The sequence below is a fragment of the Pelodiscus sinensis genome, chromosome 1, assembly GCF_049634645.1.
Source record: "Pelodiscus sinensis isolate JC-2024 chromosome 1, ASM4963464v1, whole genome shotgun sequence".
NCBI lineage: Eukaryota > Metazoa > Chordata > Testudines > Trionychidae > Pelodiscus > Pelodiscus sinensis.
This window is the reverse complement of record NC_134711.1, coordinates 190,041,923-190,069,861: the sequence shown is the minus strand read 5'-3', so window position 1 is coordinate 190,069,861 and position 27,939 is coordinate 190,041,923. Positions and strand designations below refer to the sequence as shown.

The following is a 27,939-nucleotide window of genomic DNA, read 5'->3' as shown; positions in this document are numbered from 1 at the left end:
CCAAAAATTGCCTTAGGTGGTGGAAGGTGGAGAGGAAGTGGCTTAGGGAAAGGAAAGCTTTGGTTTTCAAATGGGCTTTGCAGCCTGTCCTTGAGGGGCCTATTCAGCTACTCGGCTATTGCAGCTGTGCCACTTGAGTGGCTCGTGTAAATTGGTTGAGGGAATTGAGCAATGCTGTTAAAGGCTGGTGGCAGAGGATAGCACAGTTGTAGGGCTTGGAGCTTTAAATCCCTTTGCGGGGAGGGGGGGGGAGAGAAACACACAGAAGGCAATCTGCTAATCTTAAAACGAGATTGAGGTATTTGATATCCTCTTCCTCTGAACTCCTGAGGAGAAACCTGAAGTTACTTGCAGGAGAGAAACTTAATCTGTGTTTCACACTGCTTATTGAAAATCCCTGACTAATGAAGTTTAATGCAGGAATGGTCTTGGATGAGGTCACTGATTTTTGTATTCCTTGAGATCTGGCTGGACGATGAAACTCTAGGCTCATATTAACCTAGAGGTTATCTAATGGGTACTTAGATGAGCATAAATTTGGAGAGATTACATGGCTGTTTTAGTCACATCTGAATCTAGTTAAGACTCCTCTCTCTGATCCAAACCCATTTAATTAGGGTACTAATGTAGAGTGCAAGCCTACGTCTAGACTGCAAGCCTCTTTCGAAAGAGGCTTTTTCGAAAAAGAGTGTCTAGACTGCAAGCAGTACTTTCGAAAAAGCAAGCTGCTTTTTCGAAAGAGCACCTAGGCAGTCTGGATGCTCTCTTTCTAAAAAGCCCTGTTTGCATTGAAGAACGCCTTTTTTCGAAAGAGCACTTTTGAAAAAAGGCGTTCTTCCTCATGAAATGAGGTTTTCCACCATCGAAAGAAAAGCCGCGTTCTTTCGATTTAATTTTGAAAGAACGCGGCTGTAGTCTAGACGCAGGTGACGCTTTTTTTTCGAAAAAAGGCTACTTTTTTCGAAAAAACCCTCGAGTCTGGACACAGCCCAAGGGTCCTGAGCTGGTGTAAACACTGACATTGTTATATAGGATACTTTCTGCACAGAAAAATCCCCACTTGAGCTGATGAGTTCACTTTTTGGGAGTGTTGAACAATATTGATTGAACAAAGTGGTATAAGTTTCTGTGGAGACTGTGATTCCTCTGAGTAAGCTTAGCATCTCTTGCCTGAGATTGTCCCAGGTGTCTTTGCCTCTACTAGAGCAGTTGGGCCATGTGCACAATCCCTGGGCTGGGATTTCTGACGGTGTTGAATTTAAATCAAATTCCTGCAGTTAATTGGTTCATTTTTTGAGTCTGGAAAGCACTTTCTTTAGAGTGAAGGCTATATTTTTAATTGCTAACGCTGTGACTTAAAGAACCTGGTTAGTTTGACAACTTAGAGAGGAACTCTTCAATTAACATAGCACTGAAGCTTGGTAGAATTGTATATACCATGGTCTTACACTATGGACATCCTCCATAGTCACTACCCCATGCTTTGTCCTTGCAGGTTTCCATGATAGAAAACTTACTTATGAGAGGGTAGAGGGCTAGAATGCAAGTCACAGTGTCTTGGTTGGAATCTGATTTACTTACAGCTTGAACATTCTTGAAACCTATATTATAGGTGTGTAAGACACTAAGAAAGGCTTATTCTCCCCTGCCATAATTAGGGATGTTAAAATTAGATTAATCAACTAATTGAATAGTCAATAGAATTTCCGTTGACTATTTGATTAGTTGATAAAGGCGCTTCCACTTTGAAGTGTAGCAACAGCCAGGTGCCTCTTGCAACATTTCAAGGTGGAAGTGCCACATGGAGCCTGGGGCCAGCGGGGGACTCAGTCTTCATAAAGCTGTTTATCAGGGAATTTAAATGGTGTTGTGTAATGGTACCTGTTTCTTTCAAATACAAGAATTGATTACTTAAATCATGGTACTTTAAATATATTTCATGTATGGGGTATGACACACACCCCTTGTTTAAAGGGGCTAGGAAGAAAATCTCAGGGGAGTATATATAATGTATATGAATCCCTCAGTCTGTGCCTCTGTGAGTCCATTTGTTCAAGAAGTCCTCCTAAACTGTAAGAGCTAGGGCCAGCACATTTGGTATACCGCTTCCTCTTACCCTAACTTAAAGCAGGACCCGGGTTTGCTTGTGTCTGAAAAACGCCTTTCATTTCTGGAGACCAAAGTTCAAATCTTGACTAATAGTACAGCCATCTCCAGAAATGAAAGGCCTTGCATTTCTGAACTTAATTTTTCTAACTGGTCAAGGTAAAAGTTTCTTGAATGAAAACTTTGTTTATTTCCCACCAGGTGGTTTCTTGTAATGTAGTGGGAGACTCCATTCAATTTATTGTTCATGTGTCACATACTTCACCTCCTACTACAGAATGTCAGTCATATGCTGTGAAACTCTCTCCACTTCACTTGCAGGTAAAGTTTTATTTTATTTTATTTTATTTTATTTTATTTTATTTTAAGATTATGCTTACCAAATATTACATTCAGATCCAGAAATGCTAACTGGACCAATTTTATACATATACTGTGATCGTGCTGACCAGTTATTTTAATTGTGGGGTTCAAAAGTTACAAAATGCTTAAATATGCTAGTGCTGTTGACAGTTTTTTGGGGGGATTGTTGGTTTTGCTTTTTTTGTAAAACCAAAATACCTTTGTCTTAATTGTATAATTAAAAGTAAACATTTTTTTGAGAAGGCTGTGCAGATAAATAATACTGCATTTATAATTATGGACCATGAAAATACATTTTTATTCTGTGAGTCTTTAAAATGTGTGCCTACAGCTATATGCAGAGTATACACTGTAAAAGCTGAAATAGCTTCTCATATGTTGTTCTTAGGTTGCTATCATTTGAGACTTATTACATTTAAATATGAGTCACGCTGACTTCCGTGGAACTGCACCTGTTTACAGCAGTGATAAGCTTGTTTCAGTGCTTCTTTTAAAAGATGATATTCATAAATCTGCGGATGACCGATTTAACCTCTCTTTTCTACAGCTGGAACTGTATATGAAAGAGAAAGGAGACGACATTCAAGTTGTGTGGTCCTTCCTGAATGTCCCTGAAACTAATATTAAAATCCAGCCTATAGCAGTACAGGAGGTCAGTCAGTAAGTTTTTTGTTTTGTTTTTAATTTTAGTTTTATTTTAGACAAAGAAATGAAAGGGCAAATGATGACTCCTCTGTTCTGCACAGTAGCATTCTACATGGTACTAAAATGTTAAAACTAGCTTGAGATTGGGTTGACCAGATTTGAGAGAGAAATGTTGTTGGGCGGGTGGTTTCATCCAAGTCTTAAAAACATGAAAACTTTTTTCTTAAATAAAATTATTTCTCAAATCAGTTTTGAAAATCTGTAGTAACAGTGTTCTAATCAAAATAACTCTAAGTCCATTGTTTGGATCACTTGCATTAATACATTAATATTAGAACACGACAACCTTATTTCTGAATCCTCTTGATAGTTTGGAGGGTGTGAGAGTGGAATCATCGGTCTCTTAAGGCATTCCATAATGCTAAGAACTTGCTTTATGCTTCTGCTTTCTGACTTTCATGTTGCTATCTTGGAAGTTACAAATGCATTTTCTCATTCTTTGGGACCTTGGTCCCCTCACTCTACCTTGTACTTAACTGATTTTTAGAAATTGTACCTTCACAATGGGAAATGGTTGGTTGGATTTTACTATGCACATATTTTTTTGTGTCTTGTACAGTAACTTCTGTGGCGTTTATTTTATCCCTGCTTAAAAAGCTGGCTTAGGTTTATTTTAGCATGTCTTCTGAGGAATTGTTTTATGGACTGAATTATGACCCAGAGAGGAAAATATTTAGGTTTGTTCTTGGGGCGTGGTTGTGTGGGTGTTTTTTTTTTTTTTTTTTTTTTTTTTTTTTTTAAATCCTGGGTGAACTACTACATGTATTAAAAACTGACATATAACACAAGACTCTTTCTAAAAAATCAAGATTTATTGTACATGTCTGAGTGACCTTAATCACTTGGACTGGTGTCTAATATCCATGTATGAACCAATCACTATGTACTTATTGACAGGTCATAATGTCTCTGAAACTGTCATTGTGGCCTGTTGGATGACAAACTCTGCATTTTGAAAAGTGTTTTGACTGTGGATTTGCAAGTTAATTATAATGCATTGAGTGTTTATACATGGCCTTAAAAACTAAATGCTTCATTCTTCCGTTAATATGCATACTCTGTTCCAATTAATGTTGTAGTTCTAGTGTTGAAACCTCCCAAAGTATTGAAATTTGTAAATTTAGAAGTTGTTTCAGCTCTTGCGCTTAAATGGTGTTTTCCCCTGTTCCCTTTTAATGTATAAGTAATGATCATCACTTATAAAAATAACAAGTTGTTTAGTGCTTCACCCACACCAGTTACTTCATCCAGTTTAATAAAACTCTTGTTTATACTGACAAAAGCGACGTGAATCTGAATCACATTTGGCACTCTGTACTTGGCTGACTCTTAATGTCGCAGATGACATGGCCTTGCCTAGGAACTGCACTACCCAGTCTCAAAAAGAGTATGATACAGCTAGAAACATCAATTCTAGCATATGCTTAAAGAAAAGTGTTGGGGGTTCTTGAAGTAACTTGCTCAGGTGTGGAAATGTTTACTGTTGACGATGAGTCATAGATATAGATGTTAAGTTGTTTCAAACAATATATTCCACTGGAAGCCAACAAGGAAGTGGAATATAATCTTTGAAAACACTATTATGTAAACCTAATTTCCCTACCACCTCAAATACCCATAATAGTGGGTATCTATCATTCCAAGCTTTTACATCTGGAGCTAAATTTGGGTGAACGGAGGCTTTTTTTGTTTTGAATCAATGCATCAGGAAATGTCAGTGAATATAAGGCTAACTTAATTCATGCTAAAATTAGAGTTGATTGGAATTTTTCAAATTTTCAGCATTTTTATCGAACTAAATTTTCATTGAACGTAAGCAGAGAGTGGGAGGAAAAACACCCCAAAATAGGGTTTTCTGTTTAAAAAAAAATGCTTTTTGAGGATAGGGTTTCAAGCAGTTGTAATCAAGAATTGAATACCCCTTCACTTACCAGATTGAGGCAAGTAACATGGTCAAAGTGTGGTTTTGGGGAATTTTGTTAAAAATGCTGGAGTACAAAAATGTTAAATTTATGGAAAATGCCCACTTAAACAGGTTACATGAGAGATAAGCAGCAGCACAACATGAGCAGAACAGTATCTACACATCTTGAGAGTCTGGCAGCATAGAAGAGCTAGTGAAACAAGGTTTATATACATTGAAAATTGGGATTGTTCAATCACACCTTATACTACCTCCATTAAGTTGCTTGCCAAGGAAGAGAGTCTGACTTTACATTTATTAGGTAATGGTTTGATTGTCACTTGCATCAGTGCAGGAATGTCTCTTATCCTGTGCTACTTCTAAAGTCCTGTACAGGTTTCCAAAATGAAGTGGTCAATTCTGTGCTTTGGTGACAATGTTGGCGCTCATCAGAGTTGTTGAGTTTACCAGACTCAGTCAGAATGTTGCAGGAGACACTCCTCTGCCAGGATTAGTCCTTCCTTCCCCACTGTGGTGATTCTTGTGAGCTGTGGGGCAGTGTTTCTAACTTTTCCCACCCTTGGGCGGAGTGAATTTTTCCTTCATATCTGTGCACATAACAAAATTCATTGGCAGGGGTGGGGCTACGGAATTCTGAGTGTGAGAGGGCACAGGCCTGGGGGAGAGGGTTAGGTGCAGGGTGTGAGGGCTCTGGCTGTGAATATAGGCTCTGGGGATGAGAGGCTCGGGGCTGGGACAGGATTGGGGTGCAAGGACTTTGGGAATTATGGGTTTGGGGTCCAGAGGGGGGTCTCTAGGCTGAGGAATTGGGGCCGAGGAATTCCGAGTTGGAGTGCAGAGGAGGAGTTGAGAGTTCTGGGGCGGGCCGAGGGATGAGGATTTTGGGATGCGGGAAGAGCCGAGTGCCTGAAGGGGTATGAGCTTGGGATGTGGGCTTTGGGGTGGGACCAGGGATGAAGGGTTTGGTGTGCAGGAGGTAGCTCCGGGTTGGGGAGGGGGCTTGGAGGGGGTTTGGGACTTGGGCATACCTGGGCGGCTTGTGGTCAGTGGCACTAAAGCAGGCTGCTTGGTGCCTACCTGTATTGGCTGCTTATGGGCACACTGCAGTGCCACAAGACATGAAGCTCCAGAGCACGTGGAGCCCAGTAGTTTTCCCACCTATGAGCTGGACCTGCTGCTCTGGCTGCTTCTCCATTGCTCCCAGCACTGACCTGCCATGGCTGGGGAAGAGGGCTCCCTCCCTGCTGACCCCAGTAGGATGCTGCCATGGCCAGTGGGAAGGTGCCATACCCTGCTGGTCCCAGCACAGAGCTGCCCCCGCCATGCTGCTTCCTGCTAGGGCCAGTGGAGAGAGGTGCTTCTTATCAGCCACAGCAGCTTCAGGGCTTAGGGAGAGGCATCTTTCCCTGCTGCAGCCCCGAGTCCCTGCGTAGGGCTTAATGGTAAGCTGCCAGCTTTGCGGGAACTTATTTATGGGGATATTTCTGCCAGGAATGCAGAAAAATATCTTCTCTTCTTCAATAGGGCCTAGTTAATTTCTAGTCTTTGGTCCCTAACTTGTTGCCAGAGACTGAAACCCTCAATTTAATGCAAAATGTTTGCACGTTCCCACCGGGCCACAGCATGCCTTAGGATAATCTTCTTCCACTTTACTGTAAGAATCAGGTGGTACAAAATGTTTGATATCAGACTCTATAAGTTAAGAGTTTAAAGGTCTGTAATACTAATCTTTCTAAATGAGATGTCAGTGTTTTTTGAGACAGGAGACTCCTCTATAGGTATTCTCAGTCCTGAAGTGTCTACAGCATTCCCATGTATGTCCTGCTGTACATTGGAAACTGTACCTCTTCTACAGGGGTGGGCAAAAGGGCCTCCACGGGCTGGATTCAGCCCACCAAGCAGGTTTATCTGGCCCACAGATGCCCTGCTGTTCCCCTGCCTCCAGGCCAATTAGGTACCAGGGCTGGGGGAATGCACATGCGCACAAAGTTGTCTCCTCCTCCACCAGTGGTGCATGGCACTTGTAGTCAACCACTAGGGTTGACTCTAAGCACTGCATGCCCCTTGCAGAGCTGGAGCAGGGCGGGAGGAGACTTTGCACGTTTGCATGCTCCTCTTTCTCTTTCTACCCCACCCCCTGGCCCAGATTGACCTGGGGGCGGAGGGAGCGTGCAGAGTCTCCCGCTGCTGGGGCATGGGCATCTAGAGGGAACCACCAGCTGTTTAGAACAACTGGTAGTTCTCTCTGGAGGGAGGGGGCAAAGAATTCACATGCTCTCCCCCACACCCAGGCCAATCAGGGTCTGTGGGTGGGGAACCACGGACTTGTCCTGGCCCCGCCTCTTCTGCCCAAGGCCCTGCCCCTCCCAGGACCACTTCAAAAATTTCTGACCCCCCCCCCCCCCCCCAGCTAAAATTATTGCCCATTCCTGCTCTACTAGATTCTCCTTGGACAACTTCCAGTGCTTTTGAACTTACAAATTGTTGCCTTTGTTAAATTAAACATCCCCTCAATTACAAATAGTGAAGAAATCTGAAGCTTAGAAAAGCACGCTGCCACTGACTATAGCTAAAAGTAAATCTTGTTTATCAGATCACTGGAAAGCAAATGATTGCTGCATTTTAGACGTAAACTCAAAGCTACCATGTATAAGCAAAATTTTGAAATGCATTTTTATGCCTGTAATATCAAAGACAGAGGATAAATGCATACTGCATGGAACATCAATATCTAGACAATTTCTTGGATAATAAGAGGTAGCAGTGATAGTTTGTTTGCTGGCTGGAGCTGCATGAACTTCTGTACAGAAGTATCTTAGGCAGGATTGAGGTTCGGGCTTAAGTACCATAATGATCATTGTATGCTGAATAGAAGTTGCCAGATGTCAGCATAGTTCCACTGAAGTCAACAGTGCTATGTAGATAATAGGGATGTAATAGGTTAACTAGTAAGCATCCTCCTTAATGGGTGATGCTTACCAGTTCTGATTAATCCATGGGGGCTGGTGCAGGATTAAACAGGATTTTATTGATATCAGACCTGCTCTCTGTTATGTATTGTATTGTATTGGTTTTGCCCAGGTGATGATAGCGCTTATGAGGTTAGTAATACTTCTACCCTTTCCATCCCTCTTTCAGAGCTGTATGTGATTATAATACCTATATTTGATCTCCTTTAAATGTTTTTTTAATAACTAAAAACAAATGATTATATTTTATGACCTCTCAGTTGTGTCTGACTATTGGCTTTAGGCCTGCTCTTATTCCTACAACATTTGCTTTATGATATAGTGGTAGACTGCATAGTCAGCTGTCCAGTGAATTTCTTCAATAATGTTTATTCTGATTAATTAGAAGTGTGACTGACTTTTTTTTCTCTCTCCTCCTAGAGCCATATGGAAGAAACATGTGCAATATCTGAGTCATTCAGAGACGTTTTCCAGAATCTCATTAGTTTAGTTTCACCATCTGTAATCCTGAGTACAAAACCTACAGATTTATTAAAAGAGGTACAGGTGAGTGTTGTATGTATTTATATACTTCTTTTCAACCTGATTTCTGTTAGTGTTAATATGTCCGATTGGAAGAACACTCATGGTCCAGTGAATGAACTGCAAGCCTAACACTATGATATTTAATTAGAAACCATAGGGGAGAACACTTTAAAATGCATAGCCTGTGGCACGGGACGATTTGACCTTCAGAATTTCTAGGTGACTACGTTGTTGCTAATGCTGCACTGTAACTTTTTAACATCAGACTACTTTTATTATGCTTGATCTTTGTCAGTCTACAAGGTGCTCAGTATTTTATAGAGATGATTCCTTATGTCGTTTCCTTTTCACAGACTGTACAAAATGTAGGAACTCTCCCGCAGGGCACCAGTCCTCCAAAACCTCCAAGGGCTCACGAATGGAAACTCCTAGTGAAAAACATTGTAGCCACGCTGACTGATCACAGTGCTGCAGGTAAATCAAAAGATCTTGCAGGCAGATATTCTGCTTCAAAACCAATAAGAAGGGTGACCTAAAACGTTAGTGGTCCTACTGCGTTTTGTTACGTCTGAAAGCGAGTGGCTCAGACCACTTCTCATTATGGTCTGCTGCCTCCACGTCATTGGTGGGCCTTTCTTCTCTCTGTCCTCTCCATTTCCAAGGATCTGTTTCCAAGGATTTGAATAATTATAAGACTCATATATGAAGTTAAGTGTCCTGGCACATAATATTGCAGCAAAACAAAAATCCAGAAGCACCAAAATGAATTATTCCCAGAAGAAATCTGCCAAGCTCCTTTCCATTCCGTTGTCATTAAAGGAGTGTCCTTAGCATGCCTCCAAAATCCTATTGAGCATCTGCCTTTGCAGTGTGGGGCTATTTCAAACCCAGAAGGGTTGTGCACATCATGACATTCTCCTTCCATGCCCCCAGAAAGGCATAGTAAATTGTTTGTAGAACTGCCCAGCAATTAAGGGCAGAGGAGGTTCTGAGAGAGAGCCACTTTATCAATGACTTCATATTCTGCTAATTGTACTACCAAGGAGCAGAGGGCCCTGTTGCCAGTATGAAGGCACAGAGCCTCTACAGAGCTATCCCTGTTCTTTGGCAAGATATGCACAGTCCTTGATGGTGGTATAGGAAGAGAATATAAATTACAATGCAGTGGTTGTATTATTGAGTTATGTGGATAAAGATGATTGGTCTGTTGGGTTGTGGTGAGAACTCTTAAACCAAACCTGCTTGGGACAGTGGTCACCAACCAGAATTTCGGGATCTACTGGTAGATCTTGAAGCCTCTGACAGGTGATCCTGACTGTTTTGGCCCAGAGGCTACCAAGTGCCAGCACTTCAACTGCCCCTCCCCCCTACTGCTGCGCATCTCCTGACCTTTGCCTTCAGCTGCCTCACCCTGCCCCCAGGAGCCTCTTTCTTGTTGGGCAGGGGAGGGAGAAGAGGGGTGCTGATGTCAGGGTGCCCCCTCTCCCACCCTGTATCCTATCTCCATAGAGGAGGGCAGGGGGCACAACAGGACTTGGGAAGGAATTTGTTAGCTGCTTTAGGGACTAGTCCAGGGCCAGGGCATGGGTGAGCCTGCCTTAGCTCCACTGCACCACCACCCAGGAGCCACCTGAGATAAGCAGTGCCCAGGCAGAGCCCACATCCCGAAACCCTGCCCCAGTCATGAAACGCCTCCAGCACCCTGAGCCCCTGCCCTAGGCCCAAGCACCCCTGCATGCAAACACCCTTCCAGAGCCTGCACCTAGAACCCCCTCCAACACTCCCAACTGCCTGCCCCAAGCTCAGAGCCCCTCTCGCACTCTAATCTTTTAATCCAAGATCAGAGCTTGCACCCCAACTGGCTGCCCCTGCCTGGTGAAAGTGAGCAAGATGGAGTGAGCCAGGGTCAGGACCTCAGAGAAAGGGCACAAAGGAGGCTGGGCAAGGGTATTTGAGTATGAAGTAGATCTTCGATTTCACTTAAATTCAAAAAGTGATCTCATGATTAAAAAGGTTGGAGGCCACTGTGCTAGGAGTTCTTTTTTCTCCTCCTCTCTTCCCCTCCCTCCCTCCCCCCATTAGGGCCCATCCTCTGCAGGTCTGGTGGTAGGATATGGACAATTTTAGGATATGGACAATTTTAGGGTGACTGTATGTCCCATTTTTGGCCAGGATAATCTTTTTTTTTTTTTTAAAGCCCTATGCTAGCCATCATGACTCTTTGGCAAAACTGGACATTTTTCCTATTTGCTCTTGCAGATTTAGTTGGCTGGAGAAAACAGGACAAATGCCCACTTTTGTCAAAGTAGGATGTGGAGGAAAATGGTAAGGGAGAGCATTGATGCCAGCCCCAGCCTCAGGCAGGTGCTGAGCAGTAATGTCAGCCCCATGCAAGAGGGGGGAGAGGGGAAGAGGGCTTGGGTAAGGGGCTTGGGCCAGCCCAATATATTGTCCTGCTTTCCCTTGGGAAAATATGGTCACCTTACCAGTATGAACATTATGTCCAGAGATTTCCAGGAAAACTCTGTTATGCATTGTTTGGTCTGAAAAGTCACATTTGAAGGCGGAGGAGAAAACAAAAGGAAGTTAAAATGCCTTGAAATACTCATGTTGTATTCTCTCTCTCATTTTAAATCCACTTTCCACTCAAATAATTGGGAAGTTCTGCTTAAACTGATGACTTGATATTAGGGATGTTAGATAGCTGGTAATAGAATAGTTGACTAACCGCATCAGTTAGTCAACTATTCTCTAGTCCGGTGTTTCTTAAACTTTTTAAGACCGAGGAACACCAAGCAATATATTTTTTTTTAAATGAGGAACACCAAGGATTTTTTTGTTAAGCAAAAAAAAAAAAAAAAAAAATTGGGGGGGAGGAAGGGGAGTTGAGCAAAAATAAAGGTTGCCTGCCACTTTAAGGGCAGCCATTTTGAACTCTGTTGTTCTCCGTGGGACACCAGTGTGCCCTGGAAGACAGTTTAAGAAACACGCTCTAGTCCCCAGAGGTGGGGCTGGCAGCTAGTGCACTCCGACCCCACTCCCAGGGAACCCCCTGCAACTTCATGTTGCTGCCAGGTGGGAGCCAGGCCAAGAGTGGAGCCAGTAGACTGCAGCCTCTGTCTGTCTGCAGGGAGCTGGGACCCCCTATGGACAGGGGGTGTTGCTGGGGACCAGCCCCTGTCTGCGGGATGCGGAGCAGCCTCTGTCCATGGTGAGCCAGGGCCCACCGCAGGCTGAGACTGCTTTGTGGCAGCCTCCCTGGCCCCACCCAGCACGGGAGCGGGAAGGCGGAAGGTGTCACCATCGAGCTGGTGCTGAGTGGGGGGGGGGGACCAGCTTTTAAGCCGACTTCCCCCAGCACTGGCTTCAGCTTCTCCCACCACCCTTGCAGCCTCTGGGGAGATGGGGAAATGCGAGCAGTTGACTAGATAAGCCTAGGCTTATCAGTTAATCATCTAGTTGACTACTTGTTCACATTCCTACTCAATATCACATGCGTTATAGTTCAACTCCAGGTCTTTGCTATTTGGGTGATTAGCATTACTTGATGTATGATGCTGGTTTAGCAGTGCTCTGAGTAATTTAACGCTAGAATCCTGCATATGAGATTTATTCAGCCAGGGATAGGTTTACTGAAGAGAGACTCACTTTTCCCACAAAAAAACCAGTTGTTGACTGGGTCAGATGGAGCGTGAAGTCAGACAGGAGGCCACTGCCCATTAGAACAAGTTATGCTGCTTATGTTTGGGGCGTAGGCTTTCAATCTGGCAAATATCTGAGCTTCTTCAGGATCAGGCCTGGCTGCTTCATTGCTAGGGCAAGAGCACCAGCTAAGCTTTTCAAAAGTGGCTCATCAGTGACCTTTGGTCTCTCAGTATTGTGGGTGTGTCCTACTAACCTGTCAGAAGTGTGATATTATTATTATTTTTAATATATAAATGTAGAAACCCTCCCCCTCCATAATGTGGATGATTGGAACTGTCTGAAAAATCTCCAGGGGAAGAGGGTGTCCTTAACATGCCTCAGTCTGAGCACTCAAAATGGGTAGTTACTTTCCTGAATGACTAGTTAATTTTCTTAACAAATGTCCCTTTAAACAGAGATTTAGGTGGGGTGCAGGCAAAAAAGCCTTGGTCTCCCTGGCTTTTATGAAATAAATAGGCCAGTATTCAGCAGCTGTTAAATCCTGTGTTTGGGTTTGGCTTCCTGAAACTCTAGCACTAAATCACATTGAAAACTTAGTTTAGTCTTGCCATTTATAGGCAGGACTAAACTAAGTCTAATTGTGCTGCAGCCTTCTGTAGCATGATTGATTAGCCTGAAAACCTGGTTTCTTTGTGCATGTTTTATCTAAGAATTTTTTAACCTGCTCACAATAGAGATTTACAACAAAAATATGCTCATATGCGTTTGCAAGCCCATATCTGGGGGGCGGGAGTGAGGAAGGTTGTGAATGCACCTCCACAACATGGTCCCAAATTTGGCCAGGCTGGGGCAGTGCTTTTCCCCAGCTCCCTCCCCTATGCTTCAGCCATCGGGGGAAGGTTGGGGCTGATTACCTTCCCCTACCTCCCCAGGAGTGAGGCCCTGCTCCCTGCCTCACTCCTAGGGCGGGGTGACAAAAATCAGCCCCAGCGTTCTCCTGGTGGAGCATGGAGGAAGGTCCAGTAGGACAGTAGCAGCCACCTAGCTAGGGTGATGCCTCCTCCGTGGCCAGCAGTGGCTGCAGCTTGCTACAGCTCTCATGTTTCACTCCTCCTTCTTCTTCTTTTTAAGCAGCGTGCAGGGAGGTTCTGCCACTGCACACCCCTTCACGTCGCCAAGAGGCACTGGGGAAAGCGTGCGTGCACACCTGTAAAAAGGGTAGGGGCAGTAGGGATGGGGCTGGTGGGCGCGAGACCCTGTGGCCTGGAATGGGAGGGTTCAGGTTGGCTGTCACGGGAGCCGTGTCCGTGGGGCATGATGACCTGGGGCTAAAGCTGGAGCCTGCTGATTGTTGACCCCCCTCACATTGCCAAGCGGGAGACAGAGCAAGGCTGCCTGCTCCTGCTGCACCAGGCAAACTCCCAGCTGGACCCCACACATCATAGTGCGGCAGCTCTAGGCAGCCTGCATCCCACACCTATTCACTACTGGGTCCTGTAGAGCTCCTCATGTTTGCCCAGAGCCAACAGATGCAGGTAGCTTTTTCTCCTCCCTCATCCTCCATCTCCCCAGGAGCACTGTCCAGCCATCAGAGCAGGGGAGACACAAGACTTCGCAGAGCACTGTGCTGCTCTCTGCCCCAGTTTTCCCAGCTGTAGAAGTAAAGTGGGTTTCCTGAGGCAGAGTGCGCTCCTCGTGACCCTGAGGGGAAGTGGACACTTTGGAGCTGGGGATGTGTGACTCCCAGCTGTAGGAGACATTCTTGAGCTTAATCTCATGGAGTGGAAGAGCTAAACATGATGGTTGCAATAGCAGTGAAGACGAGGGACTAACTATTATGAGTATGAGCCTAGGAGTGCAGCTGCTGCCTGTTTGTCTCTGGGTGGCTAACCTGGATCCCATGCTACTTTCTGTTTTTAGCATGCTAGCTCCATGAAAACTAGCTCCAGCTGGGACTTGTACTCCCTGCCCTCCACTTATTAGGAGCAAATAGTTGAAGTTCAGCACAATTCTTATTCTTGGCCTGTGCACAGTGAAACTCTGCTAGGGTCAGTAGAATGAAAGGGTATCTTTTCCTATACATTTCAGCCCCAGAGCACGCCATGGGACACACTCCCAAACCCTTCTGCAAAGGGTTTTGCTTACTTACCCATCACAATCAGAAATCCACTTCTGCAGCCTGTGTGTTGAAATATCAGTTTTGCTCAGCATCTTTATTAATGACCTAGATGAGGGGATGGATTGCACCCTCAGCACATTCGCAGATGGCATTAAGCTGGGGGAGAGGGAGATACATTGGAGGGTAGGGGTAGGGTCCAGCGTGACCTAGACAAATTAGAGAATTGGGCCAAAAGAAATCTGATGAAGTTCAACGAGGACAAGGACACATTGGAGAAAGTCCAGTGGAGGGCAAAAAAAATGATTAGGGGGCTGGAGCACATGACTTACAAGGAGAGGCTGAGGGGTTTGGGCTTATTTAGTCTGCATAAGAGAAGTGTGAGGGGGGATTTGATAGCAGCCTTCAACTACTTGAAGAAAGGTTCCAAAGAAGATGGAGAGAGGCTGTTCTCTGTCACCAGTGAGAACAAAACAAGGAGCAATGGTCTCCAGTTGTGGTGGGAGAGGTCCAGGTTGGATATTTCACTAGCAGGGTGGTGAAGCATTGGAATAGGTTCCCTAGGGAGGTGGTGGAATCTCCATCCCTAGAAGTTTTTAAGTCTTGGCTTGAGAGAGCCCTGGCTGGGATGATTTAGTTGGGATTGGTCCTGCTTTTAGCAGGGGGTTGGACTCAATGACCTCCTGAGGTCTCTTCCAACCCTATGCAGACCTGTACGCGAGGGAGGTGCAAAGGGTGCGAACATGCACTCCTCCCCCCATGAGCCTCCAAGTAAGTCTGGGGGGGGGGCTCTGTTAGGGGCATAGGAGAGCGCTATGTTATGGGGGGATGGGTGGGTGGGGCTGCTGGCAGGACCGGGGGAAACGGTGCTTCCCAGCCATGAGGAGAGACCCAGACCTGGCCCAACTAGTTGGAAGCCCCACCCACACTCACCTGGCGCTGGCCTTGCCAAGCAGTTAGAGCAGCAGCAGCAGGCAGAGGCAGCCAAGGGAACCGGGTCCATGGTGGCCATGCTGCCCATCATGATCCCAGAAGGTAATTTCTATAAAACCTTTATTACAGTATAAATTGTTTGTGTTAACAAAATCATTTTACCAATCACTGTTTCCACTCAATTTTTCATTAACCTCTCTTACGCACACTCTTTGCATGACTATTTTGAACTTCTTAATATTTAAAAAAATTGCAGTCCACGTTTACCCAAAAAAGCAGCCCCCCCCCCCACACACACACATTCCTGCATGCAAGCCTGGTTTGTATACTTAGTTCTAACTGGTAAATAATCATAGTTTAAAATTACTTTGCTAGTAGACTTTGTATATTTTTTTCCATAGGGTTTTTTTTTATGTGTATGGGATTCAGATTGATGTGACATAGCAAATTACAGATATTTTAAGTAGGGATGTAATAGCATAGTTGATGGACCAATTACACATATCCCACCCCAACCCCCTCTTGCCACTAAATTAGCAGCAGGCTGGCCAGTAGCCTGGCTCAGTCCCAGCTTGCACAGAGTCCAGAACCTCCCCCTGCTGCGGCTCTGCTTTTAAAATGTATTGGGAGCCAGGCGGGCAAGCAGCCCAGTCCGGTTCCAGCTCGCGTCAAGTCTGGGAGCTCAGACTTATCTTACTAGGCCAGGGGCTGCTGCCACCCTGCATTGCTGCTTCTGTGTCAGAGACAACAACATGGGGTGACAGGCAGCTGGTCCACAAGAGAGGCTGGCTTTTAAACTGGCTTTCCTCCTGGACCAGCTCTTGCCTGGCACCCTGCGCTGCTGCCTTTGATACAGAGGCAGCAGCACGAAGTGGCAGAGGGCTTCGAGAGTGGGGCTGGAATGCAGTGGCTGCTGGCTCCACCCCCAAGGACTATAAAATAGTTGAATAACCGATAAAAATTCACGAGGTTAATTGACTATTCAGTTAACTGATATTTAACATCCCTAATGTAAAGTGGAGTCAGTATATAACTTTGTCTATTTTTGTGCACAAACCTTTGTGCAAATCTGTGTATGTTGTCATTCTCCTTAGTGCCCCAGCGTCCCTAGATGAAAAATAGTAACTTCAGATATTGTAAAAATCACTTTTTTTTCTGTATGTTTTTAGAAGCTATAAATAATACAAACTGTTCCTGTTTAGAGTAACAGTAAAATTACTCACTTTTATCTTCAACTTGTAGTAGACATTTCTATATTGGTAGAGTAATGCTCTTCATTGGTGTGATCTCTTAAAAATTAGCTGTTCATAAATCCATTGTTCATTAACAATATGGTGGTCAATTTTAACACAAGAAATAGTCGTTCCTCAAGAAACAGCAAGAAAGACAACCAGTAAGGACTTCAAATATTTATCTAATTTGTTGATTTAAGTAACTTGAAACCGTGTAGCTGTTCACACAACTTCTTTGTAACCGCATTTCCTATTTGTTATTACCCTCATCCTCGCCTCTCTTTACTTTTCATGACTTTTGTTACACCAGTACCTACTGGTAAGATCTTTGGGCCCTAAATTTTTTAATAATGAGTCAGAGGAAGGAATTCTCCTGTGGTGGGGGGTGTTGTCATCTTCTCTTGGGCAAGTACACTTAGTGATGATTTGAAGTAAACAGTTGGATATTTTTGTTCCTTTGCCCTATACAGGCAGCATAAATTCAGTGTGTATAACTCAGTTGAATGATCCTCAGCAGAAGTTTTCCAGCTCTGTAGCCAAACACCTCTCATGGAAAGAGAAGTTCATCTTGTAAGTAACCACCAACAGAACATTTTCTAATAAATGTTTCTACAGTCTCAATTTATATAAGATGTTGAGAGAGAAATTGTGTTTTAATGTGGCCTATCCGTTATCTCAGGTGATATGACACTAGCAGGGTATAACTGTCTTAAAGCAGTTTTCTGGTACTGAGATATGGCAAGTGTTAAAATGAGTAAAATCTATGTTTACTTTTAATTGAGAATTATTGTTGGGTCTGGGATTGGGAGGTATAGAGCTGGATGGTGGCAAGCAGATCTGCTGATGGTGGGGAGGGGCAAAAGGGGCAACTGCCCCAGGGCCTGGCAATTCAAAGGGCCTGGTCTCTGGCCCCAGGTCCTTTAAATTGCTGCTGAAGCCCCACATGACACGCTGCAGAGCCCTGGGCAGGGTGCTCCAGATGGCGTTTAAGGAGGGGGGCACGGGGCGCGATCCAGGCAGTGGTGAGAGCTGGCTGCCCTAGCCCCGTCCCTTCTGCCCAAGGTCCCTCCCCTTCCACGAGCACAGAGCTGCCCTCCCCTACACACACTTTGCCCAGGGACCCAGTGAGTGTGTTGGTTTCCTTGGTGGCAAGTATTTAAGATGGTGGTGTAGGCATACCCTTAAGTCGAGCTGTGATAGGTAAATTTACAGCCATCTCTGTAATGCCTGGAATCAGCCACCACAGTATACCCTCCTTCTGTCAGTAGTGCACTTCCGCTGGCTGAAAAGGGGCAATGTGGAGGGCTGAATGCCAGGATGCTCTGTTACATGCCGCTCCCTGCTTCCACCTGGGAGCGAAGGGAAGCCATCTGGGCTTCTTGCCTTCAGAGAGGGGAGATGCATGCCAAGTCCAGTCCCTTGCTGTGCTCCCAGAGAGGAGCCCATGTGGCAGCCCAAGCCAGGAGCCTGGTCTTTGAGAGCAGAGACCTGACAGCAGCCCGACTGGGGAGCCAGGAGCCAGCTTTCTTATCAATTGACAGTTCTAGCAGAGCTGGATGATGTCAGGAACACAGTGTCTAAATGGGCATGCGCATGTACACCTTGGAGGTGGAGTTGTTCTACCAGTGTGGTAGTCACATGCATGGGCAGGAGCAAAACTATCATGCGACACTGATATATACATCAACATAAGCTGCCTTATGACTGCCTGACTCTATAGTGTAGACCAAGCCTTAGTCATGTGATAGGGCATCTGGTATGGCATAGTTGTGTTGTAAGAGCAGGTCACAGCGTGGTATGCTGTGGGGTGGGAATGGAAAAAGATTAGACAGTTTGGGTAAAGCTGCTATCTGACAGGACTCTGATACTACTGAGGTGACCACAACAGAGGGAATTTAAGTGGCAGTCTTAAAATTCTTTTCCTGCTGTCCCCTTGAAGGGCAATGCGGAGAGTACCTGCCAGCTTCGGTGTTGCTTAGGATGAAGCTACTGATAGGGCCGAAAGCTTCTTACTTTACTGACTAAAAGGAACAGAGGAAGCAGCAGCAGGTTGTCATAAGTGAGGAAAAGAGGTGCTGCTGTGTGCACTGTGCTCTTGGTGCTTTTCTCCTACAACATTACAGTCAAAGGTGTTAACTCCCATCAAGGTCTCCATCTCCCTTACAGCTTAGCTTTTCTCCCCCAATCCATTTCAGGAACCTTCCCTCCTCTCTCCTCGTTTTGAGGAAAAGTGCCACTTGCTATGTCATCAGCATCCCCCTTCACCATGGAGTCACTGTACTGCATCCATTGTCTCTTTTGCCCTTGTAAAGGACGGACAGGCAGGCTTCATGAAGACCTGATCGGGGGGCAGGATTGGATGTGTGCTGCTGCTGCTGGCACTGGCAGCTGCTTGATTACCTGGTTGATGGGTGGAGTGACCCACGTGTGTTCTTCAGCCCCAGGGGGTGCAAGTGTACAGAAGGGAAACTTTCTCTCTCTTCCTTGTTCCCTATGCTGTGTGTAGGTGGGTGTGTTTACGACATAGGTGAAAGCCTTTGGAAGCAGCAGCAGCACCTGTGTATGGGTTGTGAAGGAATTATAGTCTGAGATAGTTTAGGCTGTGGAGAATTTCAGTCTCTGATTTTGAATGTATGATAAGTGCTCTGAATTTTTGTTAATGCAATCCTGAAAATGTTGATTTTTATCATGCACTTAAATGGGAGCTGTGTCCAGTGTGTGCTGTTGTCTATTTGTATCTAATGAAAAATAATTAGACTTGGAGCTGCCATCTTAAGACACCTGAATTCTAGTGACTTATGTTCTTTTCTGGACTCAGGTTTTTCAGTGATGAGACTGTGTTTCTCAGCTAAGGTGGTGGCTTTCTTATAAGGCCACAGACTAGTTGCTCTGCCTTGATGGTAAGATTCTGAGCCACAGCATAGCTGCGATGAGCCCGATGCAACTCATTTGCATTAGAAATAACGCAAATAAAAATAAACCAGTTGAATAACATTTTTCATATTGAAAGATCTCAGTGTGTTACAAATGTCAACTAGCTTCAGCTATTTGTTGGTGGAACAGTATGTGTTCAGTGCTGCAAAGCAGCTGTTACCCTTTGTTTTAGGATAGGAAGAGGAAAGGGTATTCTTCTACAGCTGAAACTTCAGGGGGAATTCAGGTGAGCAGAACATGATTGACCAGAATTTGGCCATTAGACCACAGTTAACAGACTGCTTTCCATGGTGATGGATGCTTTAGATGTGCCTAACATGATAAGTTTGCAGAAGCCCTATGGGGTCTTTAACAATAAGTAGTCAGAATTTGGTTGCACATCTTCCTTCACTCCAAAGAGAACACTTTCAGGCCCACTATCCCTACCAGGAAGCTGGAGTATTGGCTCACGGGGAAAAGTGCCAGCTACTGAATTGCTAGCACCATTCACCTTCCTTGTGCACCCTGTGTCTTCCTTGGAAGTCCTGCGGCTCAGCTCTGCTTTAGTCAAGAAAATTCCCATCTAAACAGAGGCATGATGTAAAATCACATTTCTAATAGTAAAGTTCTCAATTGAACTCTATTCTATTCCTTCTGTAGTAAGTACTAACATTTAAAGGAAATTTCACAATATCCATTTGCTTTAACTACCCAAGCCATAGATTTAGGTTGGTTTTGTTCGTTTTTGTCTATTGCATCAAGCACCACAGGTTGTGCCAAAAGCAGTTATCTAATAATGATTCATGCTGGTCATGTCATGTAGCAACTTGTTCTTTACTCTCATCCTCTTACAATGTCCCTTGAGTCTTAATAGTGATAGAAATGTAGCCGTGTTAGTCTGGTGTAGCTGAAACAAAAAACAGGACTATGTAGCACTTTAAAGACTAACAAGATAGTTTATTAGGTGGTGATGAGCTTTTGTGGGCCAGACCCACTTCCTCAGATCAGATAGTGGAAGAAAATTGGCACAACCATATATACCAAAGGATACAATCAAAAAAATGAACACACATGAAAAGGACAAATCAAATTTCATGTGCCGAAAGTGCCCGTCTGCTGTGTACATTGGACAAATGTCTCAGACACTTCGCCAAAGAATCAATGCCCACAAAACAGATATCAGACAGGATCACAAAGAAAAAACAGTTGCTTGCCATTTCAACCAGAAAGGGCATTGTCTCAACGACTTGATTACCTGCATCTTGCTTCAAAGACATTTTAACACCAGACTTGAAAGAGAATCCTCTGAGCTGTCATTCGTACTTTACGCCTAGGTCTAAACAAAGACATTAATTATCTTACCCATTACAAAGATAGCTTCCCCAATTATCACCTCTAATATCATTAGCTCACAGACATTTACCTACCCCCTCCCCATCCCCCTTCTGTTATGAAATTTGATTTGTCCTTTTCATATGTGTTCATTTTTTTGATTGTATTTTTTGGTATATATGGTTGTGCCAATTTTCTTCCACTATTTGATCTGAGGAAGTGGGTCTGGCCCATGAAAGCTCATCACCACCTAATAAACCATCTTGTTAGTCTTTAAAGTGCTACATAGTCCTGTTTTTTGTTTCACCTCGAGTCTTAAGTTTTTGCTAAGATAACATGTGCCCTTCTCAGAATAATATAGGGGGTGGAGAGTAAGCTCTAATGATTGCTAAATCAAGAAATTTAAGAGCCTGTGGTCCGATATCTATGCCAGAGATTTATTTGCTTCCATCATTAGAATAGTCTGGCATTGGCAGGATGCTAGACTTCTGGATCTATTCCATGTTCTTGAATTTGGAGGCTGTTGTCTCTGCTGTGTGCAGAAAAAATTGTTTCTCAATCTGTGGGTAGACAACAGAAATGGAAAGCTTCATTCTGAAAGGCAACGCATATAAGCAACTGGAAAAAGTCGCTCTTACAACAGAAATGTTTAGGCAATCCTAACTCCAGTAAGGAAGCTAAATAGATCCAAGTTCAGGCTGCATGCCAGCCTTCTCTTCCCTCAGGTTAATTTGAGTTCAAGAAGTGGCACACATGTTTTCTCTTTAGCATTTGAAGGGCAGAATGCTGTAAATGTTTAACTCTTCCCACTAACATGTCGATAAAAATGCATTGCATGATTGGTGTAATACATGAGACCTAGTAGAAATTGAAGCATTATGTAAAGCAGGGCTACACAACACTTGGCCCGTGGGCTGCATGCAGTCTGCAGCCGGTTTGTTTGTGGCCTGCAATGCGGTTTGGGTTTATGCTGGGCTCAACACGCAGCCCACAGGTGGGATCCTCTGAACATGGCCTCTGCTGGGAACATGCTCCACAACAGCAAGGCATCTCCCAGGTGGGGTGAGCATTGAAAGACGCAAGTGGACGGGCTGGCTGGAATAGATGATACAGGGTGTCAGCATTTCTAGCCCCCAGGGAGGAGGTGTCGGGAGTGCTGGGGCATTGTGGGAAGTGCTTTGTATCCATGTCCATCAGTGTGAAAGAGGCTATTTGTGTATATTTGCATATATATTTGCATGTATATGCAACCACACTTAAATTGCAGCCCTCAGCATGTGCTGTGAGGACCATTGTGGCCCCCGGGGCTTCCAAAGGTGAGTAGCCCTGACGTAAAGGGTAATTTAAAATGAAGAGGGGAGAAACATTCCCAGTGCAATGACTTGAGAACAAATAAAAACTCTGTAAAAGCCTGACATCACTTTATTTATTCCACAGTGAATTAAATGCAAAATCAAAAGAATTACAACTGCATATCTTGGAAGATGGGAAATTGGATAGTAAGTACTTCAACTAAATTCTTTTGGTACCCTCATTGGCATTACTGAGAACTTAAAACAAATCCCCTTTTTTTGTTTATGTAGTTGAATACGATCATATAAGATACTGTCAGACTTCAGAAGTCTGTAGTCAATTTAGGCCTGTTCTGCTGACTTAGGCCTGTTCTGCTGACTAACTGGTGGTAGCCAGATCAGGTATGCCTCAATGACTCTAGAAACAGAAGGCTGATAGTTGCTGAGGCAAGAGAGCCCTTAGAAATAAAGGGCTGGAGTTTTGCTTGGTTGGACCATTTAAAAACAGGGGCAAGGGCAACTCAGGAAGAATTTCAGAAAGTAAACTGTCATTAGCTAAACCCTAAAGCAGAATTGGGCTTACAACTTAGCCTTTGATCTTGAATTTAACTCCAGTGGCAGTTTTTAGGTGACATTCAACTGCAAAGTGGAGATGGGTTTTTCGCTGTTTCCTTCTGTCCCCAAACATGGGCAGGAAGGAGGATGTTGTACAGCTTTTCCATGTTCCTGGGTTTTGCTTTAATCTTTAACAAAGCCCTAAGGCAGGACTAAATGTAGAAACAAGACTTAATTCTGAGTGCTGTTTTGAGCATGGCTGGTGTTTTCTATTGTTTCACCGTGCCTTAGATTTCCCTGGTTTTACCTTCTTGAGTGTGTTTGAGGCCAAAACTGACTAATCCCACCTATGTATAATCAAACTTTGACTGTAGGGAATTATATGCTATGGTATTTGATTGTCACCCCAGTTTAGAGATCCTTATCCCTACTTACAAGAAAAACCTTTCTGTTAGAGGAACTCTCTACTTGGTCAGGAGAGGAGCAGACATAGTTTTCTTCTTGAATTGCTGGTGAGAAGGGAGATTTTAAGATTAAAGCGGACATTCAGTTTCACAATTTTTATGTGAGCCATAATACCTTGTTCCAGATTAGTGTATTACTTGCAGTTTTATGAAATGGCACAGAATTCTTAAACTAACAGACCCTTCTCAATACAAGCCACCTCATGTGCTACTGTTGCTGAATGCTGGACTAAGAATTCACTGTGCAGGTTCAGTCAGTACGTTTCAATCCTTTTTCATCTTTAATAGCAATTTAATGCCATTCTAACTAAATTTACTTTTAGCGTTATTTCTGCACCCTTGAGTTTCATTTCAGCTAAAAACTGTAAAATACATGTTACACCTCTTGGGTAAGTTTGCTAGTATGTCAGGATTATGCTGTAAAAATCAAAACATGCTTTGAGTTTCAGCTATTCTCAATTTCAGTATTGTCAGATTCTTAACTATATGTGAATAATGGCTCAAAACAAAGTTGGAGCACACTGATTAACTTTCTACTACACACCTTTGTTCCAGCCTTCTGCTTCCTACCTATTAACTAAGCTCTAATCTAATATTATAACTTATGTAAGCCATATTTTAATAACATGTTATGAAAGCCATATTTAGAGTGCTATATTAGTCATATCAAATGTATTTTTAAATTCAAAGTTGGCAAAAAGGAATTACAAAAGTATCACAAAACAAGGCAAGGATGGGTGAATTTTATATTTTGTTATGCTTTTGGTAATTGGGGATGTTTGGCCCAACAGTTTTCAACAGTGTTTCATGTGGCAATAAGCTAGTGTTGGGGGATAAATGGTAGTGAATCAGAAATATACAGAAAGTAACTTCCCTTCCCCCCCCCCCTCCCCCCATAGCAAACAAGTGTGTGTGGGGGGGGGAGAGGTGAGGGGAGTAATAGTCACTTTGTTAAAAATGTATATATGGAAATATGGAGGAGGGGAAGAAGCACGTGTACCAAAAACAAACTTTCACACAACTCACAAAAGCTATATTTTAGTAATACTTCACAGTAAGGGTGCAAAGTATGTATTGTCACCTACCTACCAAAAAAAACCCAAAACCTGTCCTGCCCATATGTTTTTAATAATGGTCTTTCAAAATGTCAGCGACTACACATATCCTACAGCATTAATGGAACACTTTTATTCCTTTATTTGATTTGCTAAGAAAGAGATTAACAGTATATAAATACAAGGTCATTAGAACAAGGTAATAACAGATTTAGCTTTTCTGAAAAAAAAATTAGTTGCATTTGATGATGGTGGTTGTTGAATCTTAGAGCAATTTGAATAATGGTGGCAGCAGTCTAACTTTAATGTAGGTCCATCTATTGTAGAGGTTTTTTTATTGCTTCCTGCCACATAAAATCAATAGCATCACTGAAGAATAATTCCCTTCTCAGGGAAAGCCATTACAAAACTGGGTGACTTGGCAACAAATTTCATGTTGATATAGGCAAAGCAATGCACATTGAAAACGTAATCCCAACTATACATATAAAAATGTCTAAATTAACTATTACCACTCGAGACAGATCTTGGATTCACTATAGTTTTCTGAAAATAACCATTCAGTGTGCAGTCAAACTAACAGAATCTTGGGACTCATTAAGAAAGAGGTGGTGAATTAGACAGAAAATACCATATTCTATTTAAATCCATGGTGTGCCTGCTTCTTGAATAGTGCGTGCAGGGAAATAAGTAGAATTTCTAGCCCCACTTCCTGCTCCTCCACAGAGCTGCCCATCTGTGCACAGGGCTGGGGAGGGTGGGGCTGGCAGTTCCAGCAAGGAAAAGAGGGGGAGGAGCAGTGGGGAATGAAGCAGAATGCTGGCAGCTCTTCTGGCTGCTGAAGCACGCTCAGCTCCCCATCTCTCTCTACAGGCCCCAGCACAGTACACATACGCGGCACCTGGTGGAGGGTCTGGGGATGGCTGGCAAGGAGTGTCTCTAATGTATCAGCCAAAAATAACTTGCCATAAGGTGTACTGTCCTACTTGCACCACTGAACATCATGCAATGCTCTTAGTTAGCTCTGCCAATCTAATATGAATCCAGGAAACCTTCTCTATGAAATACAGCAAGTCCCCTCGTTTCGAATGGTCATTTTACGACCGTTCGTACTTTCGACCAAACCTCCCATTAAGCAATCGTAAAGGCGGTCCCTCAGTTAGGAACGTGATCCATGCTTACGAACAGCGTGGTCGCATGTAAATGAATTGGGGTCCGACTTACGAACACTTCAAGTTACGACCAAGTGTTTGGTCCGTAACTCGTTCGTAAGTCGGGGACTGGCTGTATAAGACAAGGGCAGTTGAGGAGAAAATGAAAATTCAGCTGGACTGTCTTTCAAACAACCACATCAATGTTGAGTCCCTAATGCTTTTCATATCCTCCCAAGTATCCTGGATGCAGAGAAGAATAGTTTTTAAAGTGAAGTATTAATGATTCAGCATCTGCTTGCCTTTCTGTCAAGCAGTGTTATAACTATCCTAAAAACCTAGCCTGCAAGAACGACGGATCCTTCTTTAAAAATTTTGTCTACAAATAATCCTGTCTCTTTATAAAGTAAATACCTTATTGTGCTGTAGAGATTATTCCTTGCAATGTTAGGTGCCTCAGCAGTTTAAAATAGCAATGGCTTCTGCTTTCCTCAGTTTCAAAATAACCACAAAGCTGACGACAGCTCAGGCGAAATCTTACTATGTCACTTTCATTTATTTTAGGTTCTTTTTCAGCATGGGCAATTGTACCTTTAGACTTGTTCAAGAAACAGCCTTCTGGACAACAAAGCTTTGCGCTGAACAGCAAGCCCAGCTGTCATAGCGCTGTGGTAGGATCTGTCACTGCAGAGGTATCACATCCTTATCTTTATGGTTGATTTTTTTTTTTAACTATGTTGTACATTTTAAGAGTACAGGCTTAACACGCTATTCCCCTGCATGATATGTAACCGTTAACAAAATGGCAACTGGCTTTATGCTTCTAAATCAAAATGGTAGTGTTGTGAACTCACTTTGTACTTATGTAACAGTGATTCATACATACTTAGTTAAAGCAAAATCTGTGACTGTCATGATCCGAGCTTTCAGGAATAATGTGCATCTTCTAAGGGCTTATCTACATGAACGCTTGATTCATGGCAAGTTGGGGTTAATCTGCCCTGCAACTACTCTGGTGCATGCTTTAAAGTCTGTAGGTATCTTGTTAACATGCACTAACCATTTGTCAGTATCTTTGATCTAGTCCATTTTACAATACTAGCTGCTGTTTCAAAGAGTGCCTCTTTTCTTTTAAGATATAATTATTAAGGTTGGACCTTCCTGGTCTGGTCCCAAAGGAGAGAGTTTGCCAGACCAGGGAAGGCCAGCCCCTTGAGGCCACTGGGAATTTGCGACTGGCCCTGGGGCTCTCTGGTCCAACAACATCTGTGGTTCTGTTGTACCATAGGTGTTGCTGGACCAAAAAGTTCTGGACCAGAGAGGTTCAATGTGTACTTTAATTACTAAACTTTCTCGTTCTAGTTCTCTTACATAGAACCTAATGAGTCAAAATCCTGGCAAGTTCCCACTCAGCTTCCTGCCGCAAAGATAGAAAAGGATCGAACTGTAATGCCTTGTGGGACTGTAGTTACTACTGTCACTGCTGTGAAAACCAAACCTCGACTCGAAGGGAAACATTCTGCACTGAGCCCAGGTGAAGACATTGCAGAAACTTTAAAATACAAAGCCAAGATGTATGTTTGGTTGGTTGGTTTGTGCTGGTTTTTAGTTCTGGCAGGGGATGGGGGAAAGAAAAAGGAATATTGTATAGATCCATGGTCACCAACCAGTCAATCTTGATCGACTGGTCGATCACAGAGCCTTGACCAGTCAATCGTGAGGGGTTCGGGGTGGCCCCCCCACGTTTCCCCTCAGCCCCGAGAAGCCCCACTTCCTACCTCCAGCAACAATGGAGGTAGTCCCAGCTTCCCGCGGGGTGGACAGAAATCCTGCAGCTTTGCGCCACTTCTGGGAGTTCCAGAAGTGCGCTGGCTACTCCCCTCCTGCAGGTCTGTGGCATGCTGGGCGTGCTGTGGGAGGGGGCGTTAGCCCCGGAGGAGGGGCGTGGCAGCTTCCCTGCGCTGCAGGAGGGGTGAGTCGGCCCCAGGGCAGGCGCGCAGGGGGTGGGGGGGTTTGGCCCCAGGCTTCCCGGGGCGGGGGGGGGGGGGGAATCCTGGGAGGAGGCGAGTACAGGAGACTCCCTGCCCCCAGTGGCACCCCTGCCCTCCCTGCGCCCCCTGTCTCCTCTTCCCTGTCCCCAGCCACAGAACTCTGTCCCCAGTGGCACCTTGGCCCTAGCTGCAGAAACCTGTCCTCTCCCGTCCCAGCACCCTGTTCCCTCTCCTCTGTCCCCACTAGCATCCTGTCCCCTGCCAAAGCACCCACTAGCACCCTTCCCCAGTACCATGTCCTCTGTTCTCAACAACACAGTTGGGGCCACATTAGTGAAGCTTGGGGATAGGGGAGGGGGCGTTGGAGGATGGGGCCACACAAGTGAGATGCAAAAAACATACCAACTGACTTTTCTGTGGGTCAGTGACCCCTGACTCAAAACAGGTTCGCTGCCCTTCTCAGAAATAAAGACAATGCAGAAACTTTTTGTGTTTGGCATAGTATTTTATTTAAAAATGAAGCCTGGCCAACAAACCCCCAATTGGGGCCAAGCCCCCATCTGGCCACAGCATCATAACACTCCTGCACTCCCCTTTCCCCCAGACCCTACATCTGAGCTTATCAGACATTGGAACCCTCTTCCCTGAGCCCCTCACATACCCCAACC

At 44.2% G+C, this 27,939-nt stretch overlaps 1 protein-coding gene across 2 annotated transcripts in view; it reads left to right on the top strand.

The window, feature by feature from the left end:
• C2CD2 (C2 calcium dependent domain containing 2) overlaps positions 1-27,939 on the top strand; it is a 56,592-nt gene that overhangs the window by 8,932 nt on the left and 19,721 nt on the right. For both annotated transcript variants that reach the window (XM_006130532.3, XM_075912186.1), the window contains exons 3-10: positions 2,308-2,427; positions 3,017-3,121; positions 8,488-8,613; positions 8,946-9,066; positions 16,989-17,088; positions 22,201-22,262; positions 25,845-25,972; positions 26,643-26,814. In XM_006130532.3, coding sequence (XP_006130594.3) covers positions 2,308-2,427; positions 3,017-3,121; positions 8,488-8,613; positions 8,946-9,066; positions 16,989-17,088; positions 22,201-22,262; positions 25,845-25,972; positions 26,643-26,814 — 934 coding nt within the window. The remainder of the gene's footprint in view (positions 1-2,307; positions 2,428-3,016; positions 3,122-8,487; positions 8,614-8,945; positions 9,067-16,988; positions 17,089-22,200; positions 22,263-25,844; positions 25,973-26,642; positions 26,815-27,939) is intronic.